The 14,752-nt window shown below is 37.7% G+C and overlaps 1 protein-coding gene across 4 annotated transcripts in view; it reads left to right on the plus strand.

Moving 5' to 3' along the window:
• Window positions 1-14,752, plus strand: part of Slamf7 (SLAM family member 7) — a 61,127-nt gene that overhangs the window by 12,143 nt on the left and 34,232 nt on the right. Inside the window, exons 6-8 of one of the 4 annotated variants that reach the window (XR_010048815.1) lie at window positions 809-871; window positions 12,897-12,978; window positions 13,321-13,439. Coding sequence is in view for 3 of the 4 variants with exons in the window: in XM_003466676.3 (XP_003466724.1) it covers window positions 809-871; window positions 1,640-1,711 (135 nt within the window). In the remaining variant the exon portion in view is untranslated. Of the gene's footprint in view, window positions 1-808; window positions 872-1,639; window positions 5,135-12,896; window positions 13,025-13,320; window positions 13,440-14,752 lie in introns of those variants that run through there. The other 3 variants (XM_063253528.1, XM_003466676.3, XM_063253527.1) reach the window with 3 other exon arrangements.

Genomic DNA, 14,752 nt, shown 5'->3' on the forward strand with positions numbered 1-14,752 from the left:
CTCCACTCCACTGGCTTAAATCAAACTTTTTCAGTTATCATCATCCTTTTGGTTTCCCTGTTCAGGACATACCCCAGAGAGGCTGCAAATCCACTTTAGATGTTCAAGAGTAGACTTTACCAACCCAGGACTTTTTTCCTGGGGAAGGAGATTTTGTTATCACCTTGTTGTCTCGTTTGTCTGTGAACATCAGGCACCCTTATTGGTTTTTTTCAAGAACCTCATGACTATCCTTTATTCCCTTGGGAGGCTTATAGCTCATGAGATTTACATCTTATATTTTTTAAAATTCATTTAAATGTAACAGTAAAAATAATGCAATAAACATAGAAATAAATGATAAATGAATAACAATAATTCCATGACTTCCTAAAACAATCTATTAATAATTATTAGAATAGTAGTTCTGACTACCATCTTTGTTTCATAATCTTCTTTTCCTTCTCTCCATCTTCTTCCCCCTTTGTTTTTCCCTCCGTGATTTCTGGATGTCTCTCAGTTCTTGTCTGTGTGACTTAGGGTATAGGTGATGATTTCTTTTGTTTATTGTTTACTTTACTTCTTTTATTTAGAGAAAAAAAGCAAAACAGAAAAAAGAGTAGAAATAATATAAATTTCAAAAAAACAGTAAGAAATCACTAGTTGATAAACTCTATATTGTTATCTTAGAAGTAGCTGCTCAAGTCACAAAATCAAAGCATAAAACCTGGACAATCAAACAATGACAGTACAAACCATTCTGTTTGATGAACTAACAAAAACTTAGCAGTATGGTTATCTATCTTACCTATTGTTTATTTTTCAATAGAAAAATAATCCAGAGGAAGACCCAGAAAATACTGTTTATTCCACTGTGCAAATACCAAAAAAGGTAAGAGATTTTAGAGCTGAGTTTCATCTTAATTGTGCCATCCTTTTTACTGCTTGATATTTAGGATAAAATTTCTTGGGCTTCAAAAATTTCATATTCTCAGCTATTATAAGGGATTCCATTTTTTTTATATATGAATATAGGTAATAGAAGCAAATTGTAGGAATAGTAGAATAAGTGAAATGTTCTAGATAAAAATAGCAGAGAGGGGTTCTGAACAACTCTTGGGTGAAGAAAAAGAGACATGGCTTAGGCTGTACCTGGCAGGAAAAAAGATATCTGGGAGCAAGAAACCACCTTGCTTCTGGAGCTAGAATAAGAGAAAAGGATATTTCCACTTCTGTTCCTTGTTCTCACTATGTTAAGTGATTTTCACATTCCTTGTACTCAAACTATTAATGTACTAAGATTTAAGGCTTATTCTTAGATTTTCATTGGTAGAAGCAATAGTACCTTTCTGTCTCCTTTCCCTTCCTCTTCAAAACAGAAGAGAAAAGATAGGGTTCTTAAAAGCAGTTTTCTAGTGGTGGAAACAGTTGCTTCTAATACAGTTGCTTTATTACAAAGAATATCTAGTACATTAATAAATAAACAAGATTAAGATGGGTTAAACCTTTTAAAAAATCTTCGCTCTCTAAACTGGAAACGATTAAGAGCAAGCCAAGTGGAGATTCTGCTTGGGTAATCTCAGATATAAGAAAATCTGAGATCCAGGAAGATGCAGAGCCTTGCTTCCTTCTAACATTGCTTCCATGCCTCCACGTACAGGTGGAAAATCTCCACTCACCAGACAGGATGCCAGACACACTGAAGGTCTTTGGCTATGAGAATATCATCTAAACTCCAGAGTGTTCTTTCAAGTCTCAGAGGCACACAAAAGAATTCCTTGATCAGAAACTTCAAGACAAACTGACTGCTGGGTGTGGTGTGGTACAACATTGTAATTGCAGCAGGACTGTTGCAGGATAGTCTTGAGTTCAAGGTCAACCTGGATTACATTGTGCAACCCTGTTCTGTTCGAGGGCCTATTATTTTGTTGCTGCGATCACCTGGGGACATCAGACTCCAGCTTCATTAGCCTTTCTATGCAAACTCACATCGGCAAATTTCCAGGGAGCTTCCAGGCTCTTGGTCTTGGACTGGTGCTGTTTCCTCATGTCCCTTGTTATGTGGCTTCCAGCCTCTTGGACGAAGTAGCTACTGGTACCCTGTGGTTCTTTCTCCATGAGGCACAGGGACATTGTGGACCCTCCTGCCCCCAAATCTGTCTAATATATATTAATAAGCACATGTATTTACATAATTAATATAAATTTTAATATATATGTCTCAATTTCACAGTTGTTCGCTCAAACTTTTTAATCAACTCAGCCAAAGAGATCTTTAAGTTGATGCTGTTTGCAATCTATATTGGATTTTTATGCTATCTGCTAGGGCCCTCCCACAACTTTTTTTTTTGCTTTAGTTCTTGGGCCTAGCCACTATGTTCACATCTTCTGAGTAAAAGCATAGCTAAAATCCTCTACTAGAGGCTTTTGAGACTGCGACAAGCACTCCAATCTCCAGCCCAAATCCTGGTGGTGGCTACACCAGCATGATCCTCAGCACCAAATGCACCCACTCTGAAAGCCTCTAACTTCTACTTCATCACTTCCCTTATCAAAAAGCATATGCTGCTTTCCCAGACTCTGGCTCAGGACTGCATTAAATCTATACACCAGCTTTGGTAGCATGACCATTTTTACATTTAGTGTAATGTTGACAATATATTTGCCAGATTGGCTTTTGTCAGATTGAGATAAAGTCTTCTGTACCTATTTTCTTCAGGGATTTTAACATGAATGGATACTGGATCATGTCCAAGGCCTTTTCTGTATCTGTTCAGATAATCATGTGTCATGGTTTATGTCAGTGGCCCCCAGGTGTCATGCGTTTGCATTATGTATTTGTGATTGGTTCATTGTCTAGAGCTTGGATTGATGGTTTCAGTGTTACACCCACATAGGGGTGGAGCCAGCATACAATATAATGACAGGAAGAAGGTGTGTTTTGCTTTCTTGCCAGTTTCTGCCTTGCTGTTTGCAGCCACCATGAAATGCAGCCCTGGCATGTCACCATGCCTTGGAGCCAACTGAGTATGAACTGAAACCTCCAAAAACTATAAGAAATAAACCTTTTTTCCCCAACTTTGGGCATCAGGTATTTTTTCTCAGTGACAAGTAAAAAGTAACTAAGACAGAATTTGGTACCAGGAGTGGGGTCATTTGCTGTGACTATATCTGATCATGTTTTTCAAGAGGCTTTGGAAATGGCTTGTGGGCAGAGTTTGGAAAGGTTCATACATGTTGCCTGGATGCATAGATCTGGAGCAGTTTAGGCTCTTCTGTAGAGAAGATTCTGGTCAGCACTCAGGAGACCAGAAGGCTGATAGAAAGCCTGATGGTAAAGACCACGCTTGGGAGGTTTCTGCTGGGAAGAAGGACTAAATTCGTTGCTGGACTCCCCACAATGTGTGTTATGGCTCTGCAGAAAGTTTATCCTTTGCTCATGCCCAGAGACTTTGCCTGAGACTGAGACTAAATAGGCAATGGACTGATAATCTGGCAAAATTTCAAGGCAGTCAAATGTTGAGGCTGTGGCACAGTTATTGTTGTGGGCTTTTAGCCAGCTTTATGTTGCAAATCAAGAGCAAAGAGCCCAGCAGGATAATTTGCAACGCTGTGGGTTTGGCCAGAAGGAAAACTCTAGGAAAGCTGTGGATTACAAAGACAAGTTGAGACTTTGATTGCTGAGGAGAAACAGAGAGATATGAAAGATGGCCTAGGGGCATCCAAGGAAGCAATGGGTCTCCACCCTTTGTAGCCTAAAAACTGCAAAAGTGGAAGAATTTGCTCAGAGGAGAAAGCACCATGCTCCAGAATAGCAATGGAGGCCACATGAGGTTCCAGATGATAACATAGAAAAGCTTTTCCTCACAATCAGGTAAACAGAGCTCAGCAATCCAAGCACTGGACCCCAACAACCAAGAGAAAAAAAGGCCTGGCTACTACTCCAGCTGGCAGCAAACCTTGGTGGCATCCACATGGTGCTGATTTTAAGTGCAAGGAAAATGCACAAATTCTGAGGGTAAGATGGCTTCCACCTCAATTGCAAAGGGTGTGGGAGACCAAGCAGTGTGCCCCTGAGAGGGCAATTTGTAAAGATTTAAGGGTGAAGCCAGAGGTGCAGTGGAAACCCCAGAAGTTTGGAAAAGCCAGGAACATGGATTATCCAAGGAAAGCTGCAAAAAGTGAGCAAAGAGGTTTAAGAGAAAAGCTGCAGGAACTGAAATCCCTGGAAGTGCTGTGGCAGTGGAATCACTCAAGTCTTTTGGAGCTTACAACCAGATTCCTTCAAATACTGAGCATGAAACTCTAGGACTTAATGTTTGCCCTGCTGGATGTTGGACTTGCTTTGTTTTCAATGCTTTATATTACCCTCTTTGTAACTTTTGGAATGGTAATTTTTATCTTGTGTCTTTGCATTTCAGAAATTTTTAATCTTGTTTCATTTTTACGGGGTGCTACAGTTAAGACTTTGCCATAGATCTTGGAGGAGACATGGGAGTTGGACTTTTCAGCATGCTGAAACTGTTAGGACTTTGGCAACTCTTGGCGATGGACTAAATGTCTTTTGTATAAAAGATGTACATGAGTCCTGGGGGCCAAGGGTGGAATGTCATGGTTTATGTCGTGGCCCCCAGGTGTCATGCATTTGCATTATGCATTGTGATTGGTTCATTGTCTAGAGCTTGGATTGATGGTGTCAGTGTTACACCCACCTAGGGGTAGAGCCAGCATACTATGTAATGGCAGGAAGAAGTTGTGTTTTGCTTTCTTGCCAGTTTCTGCCTTGCTGTTTGCAGCCACCATGAACTGCAGCCCCGGCATGCCCCATGCCTTGGAGCCAACTGAGTATGGACTGAAACCTCCAAAAACTATAAGAAATAAACCTTTCCTTTCCCAACTTTGGGCATCAGGTATTTTGTCTCAGTGATGATTAAAAAGTAACTAAGACATCATGTCATTCTTTTTGTCCTTGTTTCTGTTCATGTGATATATTATATTTATTGGTTTGTGTATGTTGTATCCTTGGAATGAAGCTTACTTGGTCATGATACCTGATCTTTTTAATGGTCTGTTGCATTCTATCTGACTATATCTTGTTGAACATTTTTGAATCTATGTTCATTAAAGAGATTGACTTGTAGCTTTCTTTTTTTAATTGAGTCCTTTTCTGGTTTTGGGAACAAGGAATGACTTTGGTAGTATTCCTCTTTCAATTTCATTGAAGAGTTTGAGGAGTATTGGCATTAGATCTTCCACGAGGTCTTTTTAAAATTCAGTGATAATCAATCAGATCCTTGGCGTTTCTTAATTGATAGGCTTTTAAATTACTATTCAATTTCACTGCCTGTTATTGGCTTGTTCAAGGTTTTTATACATTTTTTGTTTTTAATTGTTGTTCTGTTTTGATCATGTATCTAGAAATCTATCCATTTCTTCTAGATTCTCTCTAATTTATTGCAGAACACGTGTTCAAAGTAGTTACTAATAATCTTCTGGATTTCTGCAGGGTTCAATGTGATTTGGCCCTTTTTTGTTTTTATTTGATTTAGTATTTTTCTTTTCTTTCCTTCTTTTGGTGACTTTGGCTAAGGGTTTGTATATTTTGTTTATTCTCTTGAAGAACCAGCTATTTGGTTAATTCTTTGCATTTTTAAATCTCTGTTAGAGTATTATGCCACAATAGATAAGCAAAAGTACAAAATGAATAGTTTATTGCATTGAGGATGTGGAAAGGAGCACACAACCCATAGTGGTTGGGCTGTCTCCTTTGACCAGATATAGAGAGGCAGAAGGTTATATGACCTCTGAATGAAGTGGCACATGGGGCAGGTATTGATGACCTGTGAGGAACCAACTGGAATTCTCTGTGCATGCAAACAGGAAAGGGAGTTGTTATTAGGGCTGAAGAAGAAGCAAGAAGTGGTAAGTATTCCCACTTTGGCCTTCGACCACATTAGACCACCACCATACGTATACAGTAACTTATACTAGGGCAAGAAACTTTCAGTCTCAACTTTATTAATTTCTATTCTGCTCTTTATGATTTCCTTCTTGTATGAGTTTTGAATTTGATTTTTTCATTTCTAGACATTTGAGGTACACCATTAGATTATTTATTTAAACTGAACCTAACCCCTTTTGAAATTGTCTACTTACTTCTTGTCTCCAGGTTATCTTTGGGTTATTACTTGGGTTTCTTTAAACATTATTTTATGATTATATTTTCAGTTTTCTTTGAATTGTGTTTATGTCCATTCACTTTAACTTATGCTATTGTGGTTTTATTTGGGAAGTGTTTGGCTGTGCCTGTGCCTTCAACTATTTCACCTCTGTTTTCTATCAGCAGTTTCACTGTTTCAGATTTTATACCCAGATCTTTGATCCATTTTTAACTGATTTTAGTAAAGGGTAAGTGATAGAGATATAGTCTGTCTTCTACAAGTGAATGGTCAGTTTTCCCACCACTATTTGCTGACAAGGCTGTCTTTTTTGGTATATGTTTGGCTTCCTGGTCGAGAATCAGGTAGTTGTAGTTTCATGGGTTTGTTTCTATTCTCTATTCCATTCCATTGAACTACATCTCTTGTTTTGTTTGTTTGCTTGTTTCTGTGTCTTCTATTCCATTCCATTGATCTACATATCTTTTTTGTTTGTTTTTGAGACAAGGTCTCACTATGCAGTTCAGGCTGATTTTGAGCTCACCATTAAATCCATGTTGGTCTTGAACTTCTGCCTCAACCTCCCAAGTGCTGGGCACATGTCTGTTTTTATGGAATATCATATTGTTTTGTTACTATAGTTTTGAAGTATAATTTTAAAGGGGGGTATTGTGATGGTTCCATCTTTAATCGTGTTGCTTAGGACTGCTTTGGCTATTTAGGGTCTTTTTTATTTATGTGAATTTTGGGATTATTTATACATTGACTGTATCTCAGTGATAGAGCACTTGTCAGATCCCACCAGTTTTTTTCTTAATCTTCTTGAAACCTCCAACAACAGACACATTTCTTAAGACAACTTTGCTACCTCTAGCTTATTCCTCTCCCCAGCACCATAGCCCAAAGTCACTTGCTAAGGGCCAGTTGTTTTCTTTCATGTGTTGTGTTCCATAGCTTGTGTGTGTGTGTGTGTGTGTGTGTGTGTGTGTGTGTGTGTGTGTGTTACAACTAAGGAGGGAACCCAGAGACTTCACACTAAGCTATATCCCAAGGCTTTTTATTTTTTATTTTGAGACAGGGTTTCACTGTGTCACTAAATTGCTCAATCTAGGCTTGAACTTGAATCCCTCCAGCCTCAGCCTCAGAGAGTGCTGGGAGGATTACAGACATGGGCGCATGACTATCTTCCATAGCTCTTTATGTGATACCTGGGAGGCAAGCTTATTCTGGCACTGAGTAGAATAGAGATCAAGGAAAATGAAGAAACCTGCCTAAAGCCTCAGACTGAAGTCTGATAATAAGGTTAGGACAAAGGGAGTGTCCTCTCTATGTTGCATCTACCTTTCCAGAGAAGGAGAAGTCAGGCTTTAAACATTAAAAGGAAAGGTGATTTTCTCCTCAATGTAGAATGGGGGAAAGGACATAGCTTTGAAAATAGGCCTGTTCAAACTCCCTGAGTAACCCAGTGAGTCTGATGGAGGACTTGAGTTCCATGAGTCTCTGTTTTCTAATGTATAAACCCCGAAGGTGCTGCAACGTGGGGTATATAGGAAACAAGTGCAAGTGCTTGGCATGTAGAAGGCAACTGGTTTGTGGAAGGGAACAGTGTATAAAAACATGGTTAAGGCTTCCTAAAAGCCAGCCTAGGAAAAGAAATAGGAGCATTAAAATGGAGTAACAGTCCTTGAAAGAGAGGTGTCTTGTTTATAACAGAGAGGAGCAGGAGGAGGGGGCAAAATAGGAATTTGCCTCACTTAGACACTGAAGGAACTTCACAACAATGGCTTACTGGACATGAAAGAGGCTGAGAATTATGTTTGTTCAAAATGGTATTGTGAGGGAAGTGAGCCTTATCTGTCTCCTCTTCTATAAAATCCCATTGTAGGGAGGCAAAATAGCATAAATTAAATAGGTAGAAAGGAAATTATAAAACATAATGAAAGTTACCTAAGGTTATCCACATCTATTTTCTTTCACCCTTTTAGTTTTGTTTTGCTTTTTTTTTCCTTCCAGGCCCATCACACTCAAAGCCGTTAAAAGCACTCAAGTTCATAATTAACCCAGATGATTAAATGGAGTAACCCAAGCTTAAGATGAAGAAACAAATTCAGAACAGTCAAAGAATGTTTTAAGGCAAAGCATCTTAGATCACTCATGCCAAAAGCTACCACCAAGACCATACACATGACCCCAACCCCAGACAGCTCTCTCTTGGGTACCCATATTCTATTTTCTCTCTTACTGTGTACTTCTTCAACTCTGCCTAAAAGTCTGTCTATGCCTCTCACTGAGGGGTCTTGAAATTCCTTTTTCTGTGAGAAATGTTCTTGAATCTGCTCCATGGTAGGAGTGAGTTGAGGACCCTCCCATGATGGTACCAGCTCCTACTGAATAATGTCTCCTGTCATATGTTACGAAATTCACATACAAAAATAGTCCTTGTATTACTATTTTTAATAGCAAAATTTTGGAAACTACCAATGAGCTAGGCCATGGGTAAACTCACTGAAGAATTAGACCATATCAAGTGAACAGAGACATTAAGAGTTACAAATTATAAGGCAAAAAAATGTCATGACACCACAAGGAAATACAGTGTGAAATTAAATGTGCTATCTGACTAAAACATATAAAAAGCACATGCAGGGAGGAGTTTGGAAGAAAATATCTCAAACTATTAACAGTTCTTTAGAGAGTGTGACAGCTCAGGTGGCTTAGTTTTTTCTTCTATTTGTGTTGGTTTTCTAAAAGCTATTTAATAGAAAGAATATAAATTGAAAGAAGTTGAAAGCAGATGTTCAGTGAGCAAACAATAAAACAAAAAACGAGGTACTACTCATTAAAAGGGGTTGAGGGGAAAGTCTGAAACCCTGAGGTTGAGAGTGTGTGGAGGAGGGTAGAAAGCACCCCTCTGACTAAGACGGAGGAAGAAGGGAGGAAGCCCCTCACACTGTGATCAGGGGAAAAGATGATAGTGTATGCAGGTGGTGGAGATTGGAGAAGGTGGACTACTGGGCTTTAGAATGCAGAGTCCTCCTCTTTCCTCTTTTTCAGGAAGTTTAAATGGTCTCAGGGAGATGAATAGATCTGTAATCTGGAAATTCAGTAAAACCTTTCCTAATGCTGGGTGCAGAAAAGCTCAAGTTGCAGGCAAAGGAAACCACCAAGCCCACTCATATATGTCCCTTGGCAGTGTGGTTTTAAAGGGTGAGCAACAGCTTTATAAGCGTGAAAAACCCTAATGTACAGAAAGGTATAAGATGGTATCATTTTAGGAAGTGCTTCTTTGCTCATTTAAGCAATCATACATGCATGAACTTGTTTAACATTACTTACAGAACAACACTAACTGCCAGGCACTATCCTAACTTGGGGAATTTAACAGTGAGACCTGAAATAGAGGTAGGTATCTGCCCTCAGGCAGGTTACATTTTAATGAGCAAGTTCACATTATTGTTCAAATAACATTGCAGCAGGAATGATTGCTTTGTAAGAAAGATGATATTATGATACCTTACAATGGAGGAGTTTTCACAGGTTTGGGGTATGGTCGAGGATTTTCCAAAGTGAGAAAGGTAGAGGTGAAATCTAAAGATGAGTAGGACCAGCTAGAAAGAAATAACGAAAGTGAATATTCTCTTTAGTTAGAGAACAGAACCTGTAAAACAGGCTGGCAGTGAGAGGGCCCAGAAGAACAAATATCAGTGTCTGGACCAGAGTGAGCTTCTCAAATTCTGTTTCAGCATGAGAACAGATTGTGGCAGGTCGGGGTTGAATGCAAGCAAACCTCTTAGAAAGCTATCACGGTAGTCCATAAGAGGTAATTGTACATTGGACAAAGATGGTAGGATGGAAATGAAAAGAGAAGGATGGTTTTAGAGATATCTAAGGGATGTGAAGATATCTATATCTAGTATTCTCCTTGGGATATTAACTGATCTGAAAAAGGAAACCAAACAACAGACCTTAGCTCTTGATAGTCCCTAGGACAAGAGGGACAAAATTTGAAGCCCAGGGTCACCAAGATTACAAAATTTATTTGTTCCTTAGACTTAGATGGCAAAAGATTTACCCTAAGAGAAAGAGCACACCAAACGTACACCAGCCCTCATTAATTTTAAGGAACCTATGTAGCAAAGAAAATCCCAAACTTGGAAACGGGATTAATGATGTCTAAGACAACTAGTGCCCATGCGCACTGGCAAGACGCAATCAAAGATCATCTCTAGAAGGAAATAACAATGAAGTATATTGGCATGTAACTGTAATCCTAGCACTCTGCTCTCTGAAGCAGGAGGATCATAAATTGGAGCCCAGCCAGAACACCTTTCCAATGTACTATAACCCTGACTCAAATTAAAGAAGGAACTAGGGACATGTGAAGGCCCTATGTTTTCTATGGTGGCCCTGTGAGAAACCTGTGTTCAGTCTAAAATTCTAGCAATTAACAAAAAAGAAGAGGAAGACAATAACATCATTCATTAACAATATTTATCACACAGACCAAGATAGTGATACATATAAGGAGGCAAGGCTAAACCTGGTGGTGAAAGCAAACCATAGTGTAGCCCAGAATACATCACAATCCCCCCTTTTCATTTAATCTCCAGGAAACAGAACCACTACAAACTTCCTCAGTTCATGTATTCGCAGGAAAATTTTAAAGATACATTGAGTTTTATTTGGCTATAACCCTAGCAACTATTGCAATCTGTCAAGATGGCCAGCAAGATGGTTGATAAACCGTAAAGTGATAATCTATACAATCTAATAGAGTGTTAATATATGCCATGCATTATTCTAAACACTTTATATACATGTATACCTATGCAAGCTTATTTAATCCTCATAACAAATATTGTATTTTACAGGTAGGGTTACTGAGGCCAAAAGAGTCTTTTGTCTTGTGTTTCAGGACTTTTTTGTTGTTACGGACATTTGGGGCTCATCTATATTGCTTCCACAAGAAATATTAGTTAATTAAGTTTAAACCTATTTTAAAGTAAATGTTAGCCATATTTTTTTGATGTTAAAAGCAGAAATATTTATTGAGAGAAAGAAAGCTTCTGTTTGAGAGAGACAGAAGGGGTCCCAACTGGGTTGCCAAAGATTGTGTATTTTCTTGGGATTTTTACAGCGTAAAATCATGAGGTGAGGCAGGTCTAAACTAGGAAAAACTGGGAACTCGCTATGTTTAGCCAATAAGATTATTAACTCAGGTAAAATTGATTAAATTGGGAACAAATAGGGAGGCGAGTCAGTAGAAAGCAGGCATTCTTAGAGATTAGTGACTCCTATAGGGCTTTGGGATGCTGACTCTTTAGACATGTTTATTTACTACAAAAGTCATTTTTTTCTTTTAAAGTAACATTTATTGTGGATCCACCATATGCTCTTCATACTTCTAAGAGCTCACAGTTAAGTAGGAGATATTGTATTTGACAGACACTAAAAGATAACAGGTAAGAAGAGAAAGACATGCTTAAAATTATATTTTTCAAGGTTCTCCCAAGAAAATATGTGACTCAGACAAGACCAGTAAGTCTCACAACCTTCCATCTGCAAGCTGGAGAACCAGGAAATCCATGGTATTATTCAGTCCCCATCCAAAGACCTAAGAATTGGGGAACAGATATTATACTTTCCAGTTCAACTCAAAAAGAAAACCTGAGAGCCAGTAAAACTGATGTTCCACCAGAGGGTGGAAAAAAGATGGGTGATCCAGCTTAAAAAGAGAGACCAAATTTATCTATCTTTAGTTCTTGACAGTTTGGACCCACCCTTATTGATAAAAACAACCTTCTCTCTCAACCTGTATACGTTACTGTCTTCTGGAAAATCTCTCTGAGACAGATCTGCAAAATAATGTTTTTCCTTTTACCTGGCATCCTATAGCTTGGCATCCTTTAAGTTCACACATAAAATTCACCTTCACAAATCTATTTCTTGTTGATTTAGTACCACATTTATTTCCTCAATTTATACATAATCTTCACCTAAAGACAGTAAGATAATTGTTCATCCTTATGTGACACAAGAGTCTTGCAAACAACTGAAAACCTAATTTCTTCCCTAGAAGAGGAGATAAAGTCCTTGATTGATGTTTATTCTTCTCTTGACATTCTGTGATCTAAATAGTGATATAAAATTTATACTTAAATGTAAACATAAAGTAAATATATCTTATTTACATGATAAGAGGATAAGGGAAGAGAAAAACAAAAGATGTTTTCTCAGCATATGCAGACAGGCTGAGTCTTATCTGAAATACTCAGGATCAGTAGTGTTTCAGATTTTAAGGGCCAGGGATATTACCTCACAGCACAAGTGTCTGCCTGGCAAGCACAAGGTCTGAAGTTCGAAACGCAGTATCCAAGGAAAAAATAGTGTTTCAGATTTTTGATTTTTTGAATTTTGGAATATTTGCATAGACTTTATTAGACTAGCACCCCTAATCTAAAAGTCCAAAATCCAAAAACTTTTTAGTGTTGTGGCACTCAAAAAGCTTCAGATGCTGGAGCATTTCTCAATTTGAATTTTCAGATTAGAGATTCTCAACCTGTACATAGGCACAAAAGTATTACCAAAACAAGGAAAAAATACTCGTGACAGCTCGTCATGTGGTCATAACTGGAACTCACAGCTATTTTCTTCTACTACCCATTCTTTATTTCCTTTACCTTTACCAAACATCATAGTTGGTTGTGGTTATTTTTCTGGTAAATTGGCCTAAACTTCATTCTCTCTTTTTTCCCACAGTTTGCATCATTTTTCTAAGAACATTTTTATATGATTACACATTTGCTGTGCAGAATGTTTGTATTCCTTGTGAGGAGTTGGTGTAAGTACATTAACACATTTTAATTCCTTTTTTCATCCCCTTTCCCTAGTCTCCCTCCCTTCTCCCTCCATTTTTTGACTCCATTCCCATGAGAGATCTATCTCCCCACTTCCTATTTTTTACTTTATTTTATTTATTTTATTTGTTTTTTATTTATTTTTCTCTTTATTTATAATTTGATTATAAATATAATAACTGCAATTTGAATTACCAATATAAAAGAAACCATGTGATATTTAAGCTTGTGTGTCTGATATATTTCACTTAGCATTATGATCTCAAGGTGTAACCATTTTCCTACAAATGACTCAAGATTTTCTTTGTTCATTTGTCTGTTCATAGACGTGAAGGATACTTCTAAGAGTTAGCTACTACTACTACTACTACTACTATTTGAACCGGAAATGAACTCGGGACCTCAGGCTTGCTGGGCAGGCACAACACCACTGAGCTATACTCTGGTAATTTAGCTACCATGAATTGTGCTTCTCTGCACATGGGTAGGCATGCATCAGTGTAATATGATACCTCTAACTCTTTTGGAAAGATAAGTAGAAGGGGAATAGATGGATCAGATGGAATTTCTAGTTTCAGTTTTTTGAGGCATTTCCGTACTGATTTACATAGTGATTGCACTGGTTTACCACCCGTAACCATGGTAGAAGGATTTTTTTCCCCAAAGGCTCACCAGCGTTTGGGTTATTATTTGATTTCTTAATAATGCTTTTTATTTTGGCAGTGTCCATTGTGAGTTCATATTTTTCACTTCTATTTGAACTAATTTAAGTTTTTCTCTACTTTTATGGGTTAGGTTGGCTAGTGACTTGTCCATTTTGTTTATTCTTTTGAAGGACCAACTCTTGGATTTTTTTCAGCAAGTTTTTTGGTCTGCTTTATCTCTGCTCTGATCTTCATAAATTTTTTCCTTGTGTTAGCTTTAGGCTTGGATTTTTCTTGTTTTTCTAGGACCTTGAGGCACATCATTAGGTTATTTATTTAGGCTTACTCTGTTTTTGTGATATAGGCTATAAACTTCTCTCTTAGTACTGCTGTCATATTGCCCCGTAACTTCTAGTAAGCTGTACCAGCCTTATCATTTAGCTCTATAAACTGTCTTATTTCTTCCTTGATTTTTTATTACTCATTGTTCATTAAAGAGTGCATTGTTTACTTTCCATGCATTTGCATAATTTCTACTGTCTTTTGTCACTGATTTCCAGCTCCATTGCACTACAATCTAGTAACTACACATGGTATAGTTTCAATTCTTTTACATTTATTTAAGCTTGCTCTATAGGGTATTGTGTGGTGTATTTTGGATTAAGTTTTTTATGCTTCTGAGATGTGTATTTTGGCTTTGGGTGGAATACTATTACATATCTATTTGTTCAAAAGTTTTATTCAACTTTGATATATCTTTACTGATTTTTTTGTCTAGTTGATCTAATGTGATAGTGAGATATTGAGATCCCCCACTAAAATTGTGTTTGTGTGTCTATGCTTTTTTATGTTTAATAATACTTGTTTTATGAAATCAGGTGTATCATTGTGTGGTGCATACATGTTAATTTTCATCTCTTCCTGTTGGATTGTTTCTTTGACCATTATGTAGTGACTTCCTTTGACTCTTTCAACAAGTTTTGGCTTGAAGTACACTTTGTCTGAATATAAGATAGCTACATTTGCTTTTTCTTGGGTTCCTTTTGCAACATATATTGCTTCCAATCTTTTCATTTTTAGCTTGTGAATTTATTTTTGGTTTAAATGTGTTTGT

The sequence above is a fragment of the Cavia porcellus genome, unplaced genomic scaffold (genome assembly GCF_034190915.1).
Source record: "Cavia porcellus strain 051 isolate PalLab524CR breed Dunkin Hartley unplaced genomic scaffold, mCavPor4.1 scaffold_7, whole genome shotgun sequence".
Lineage (NCBI taxonomy): Eukaryota > Metazoa > Chordata > Mammalia > Rodentia > Caviidae > Cavia > Cavia porcellus.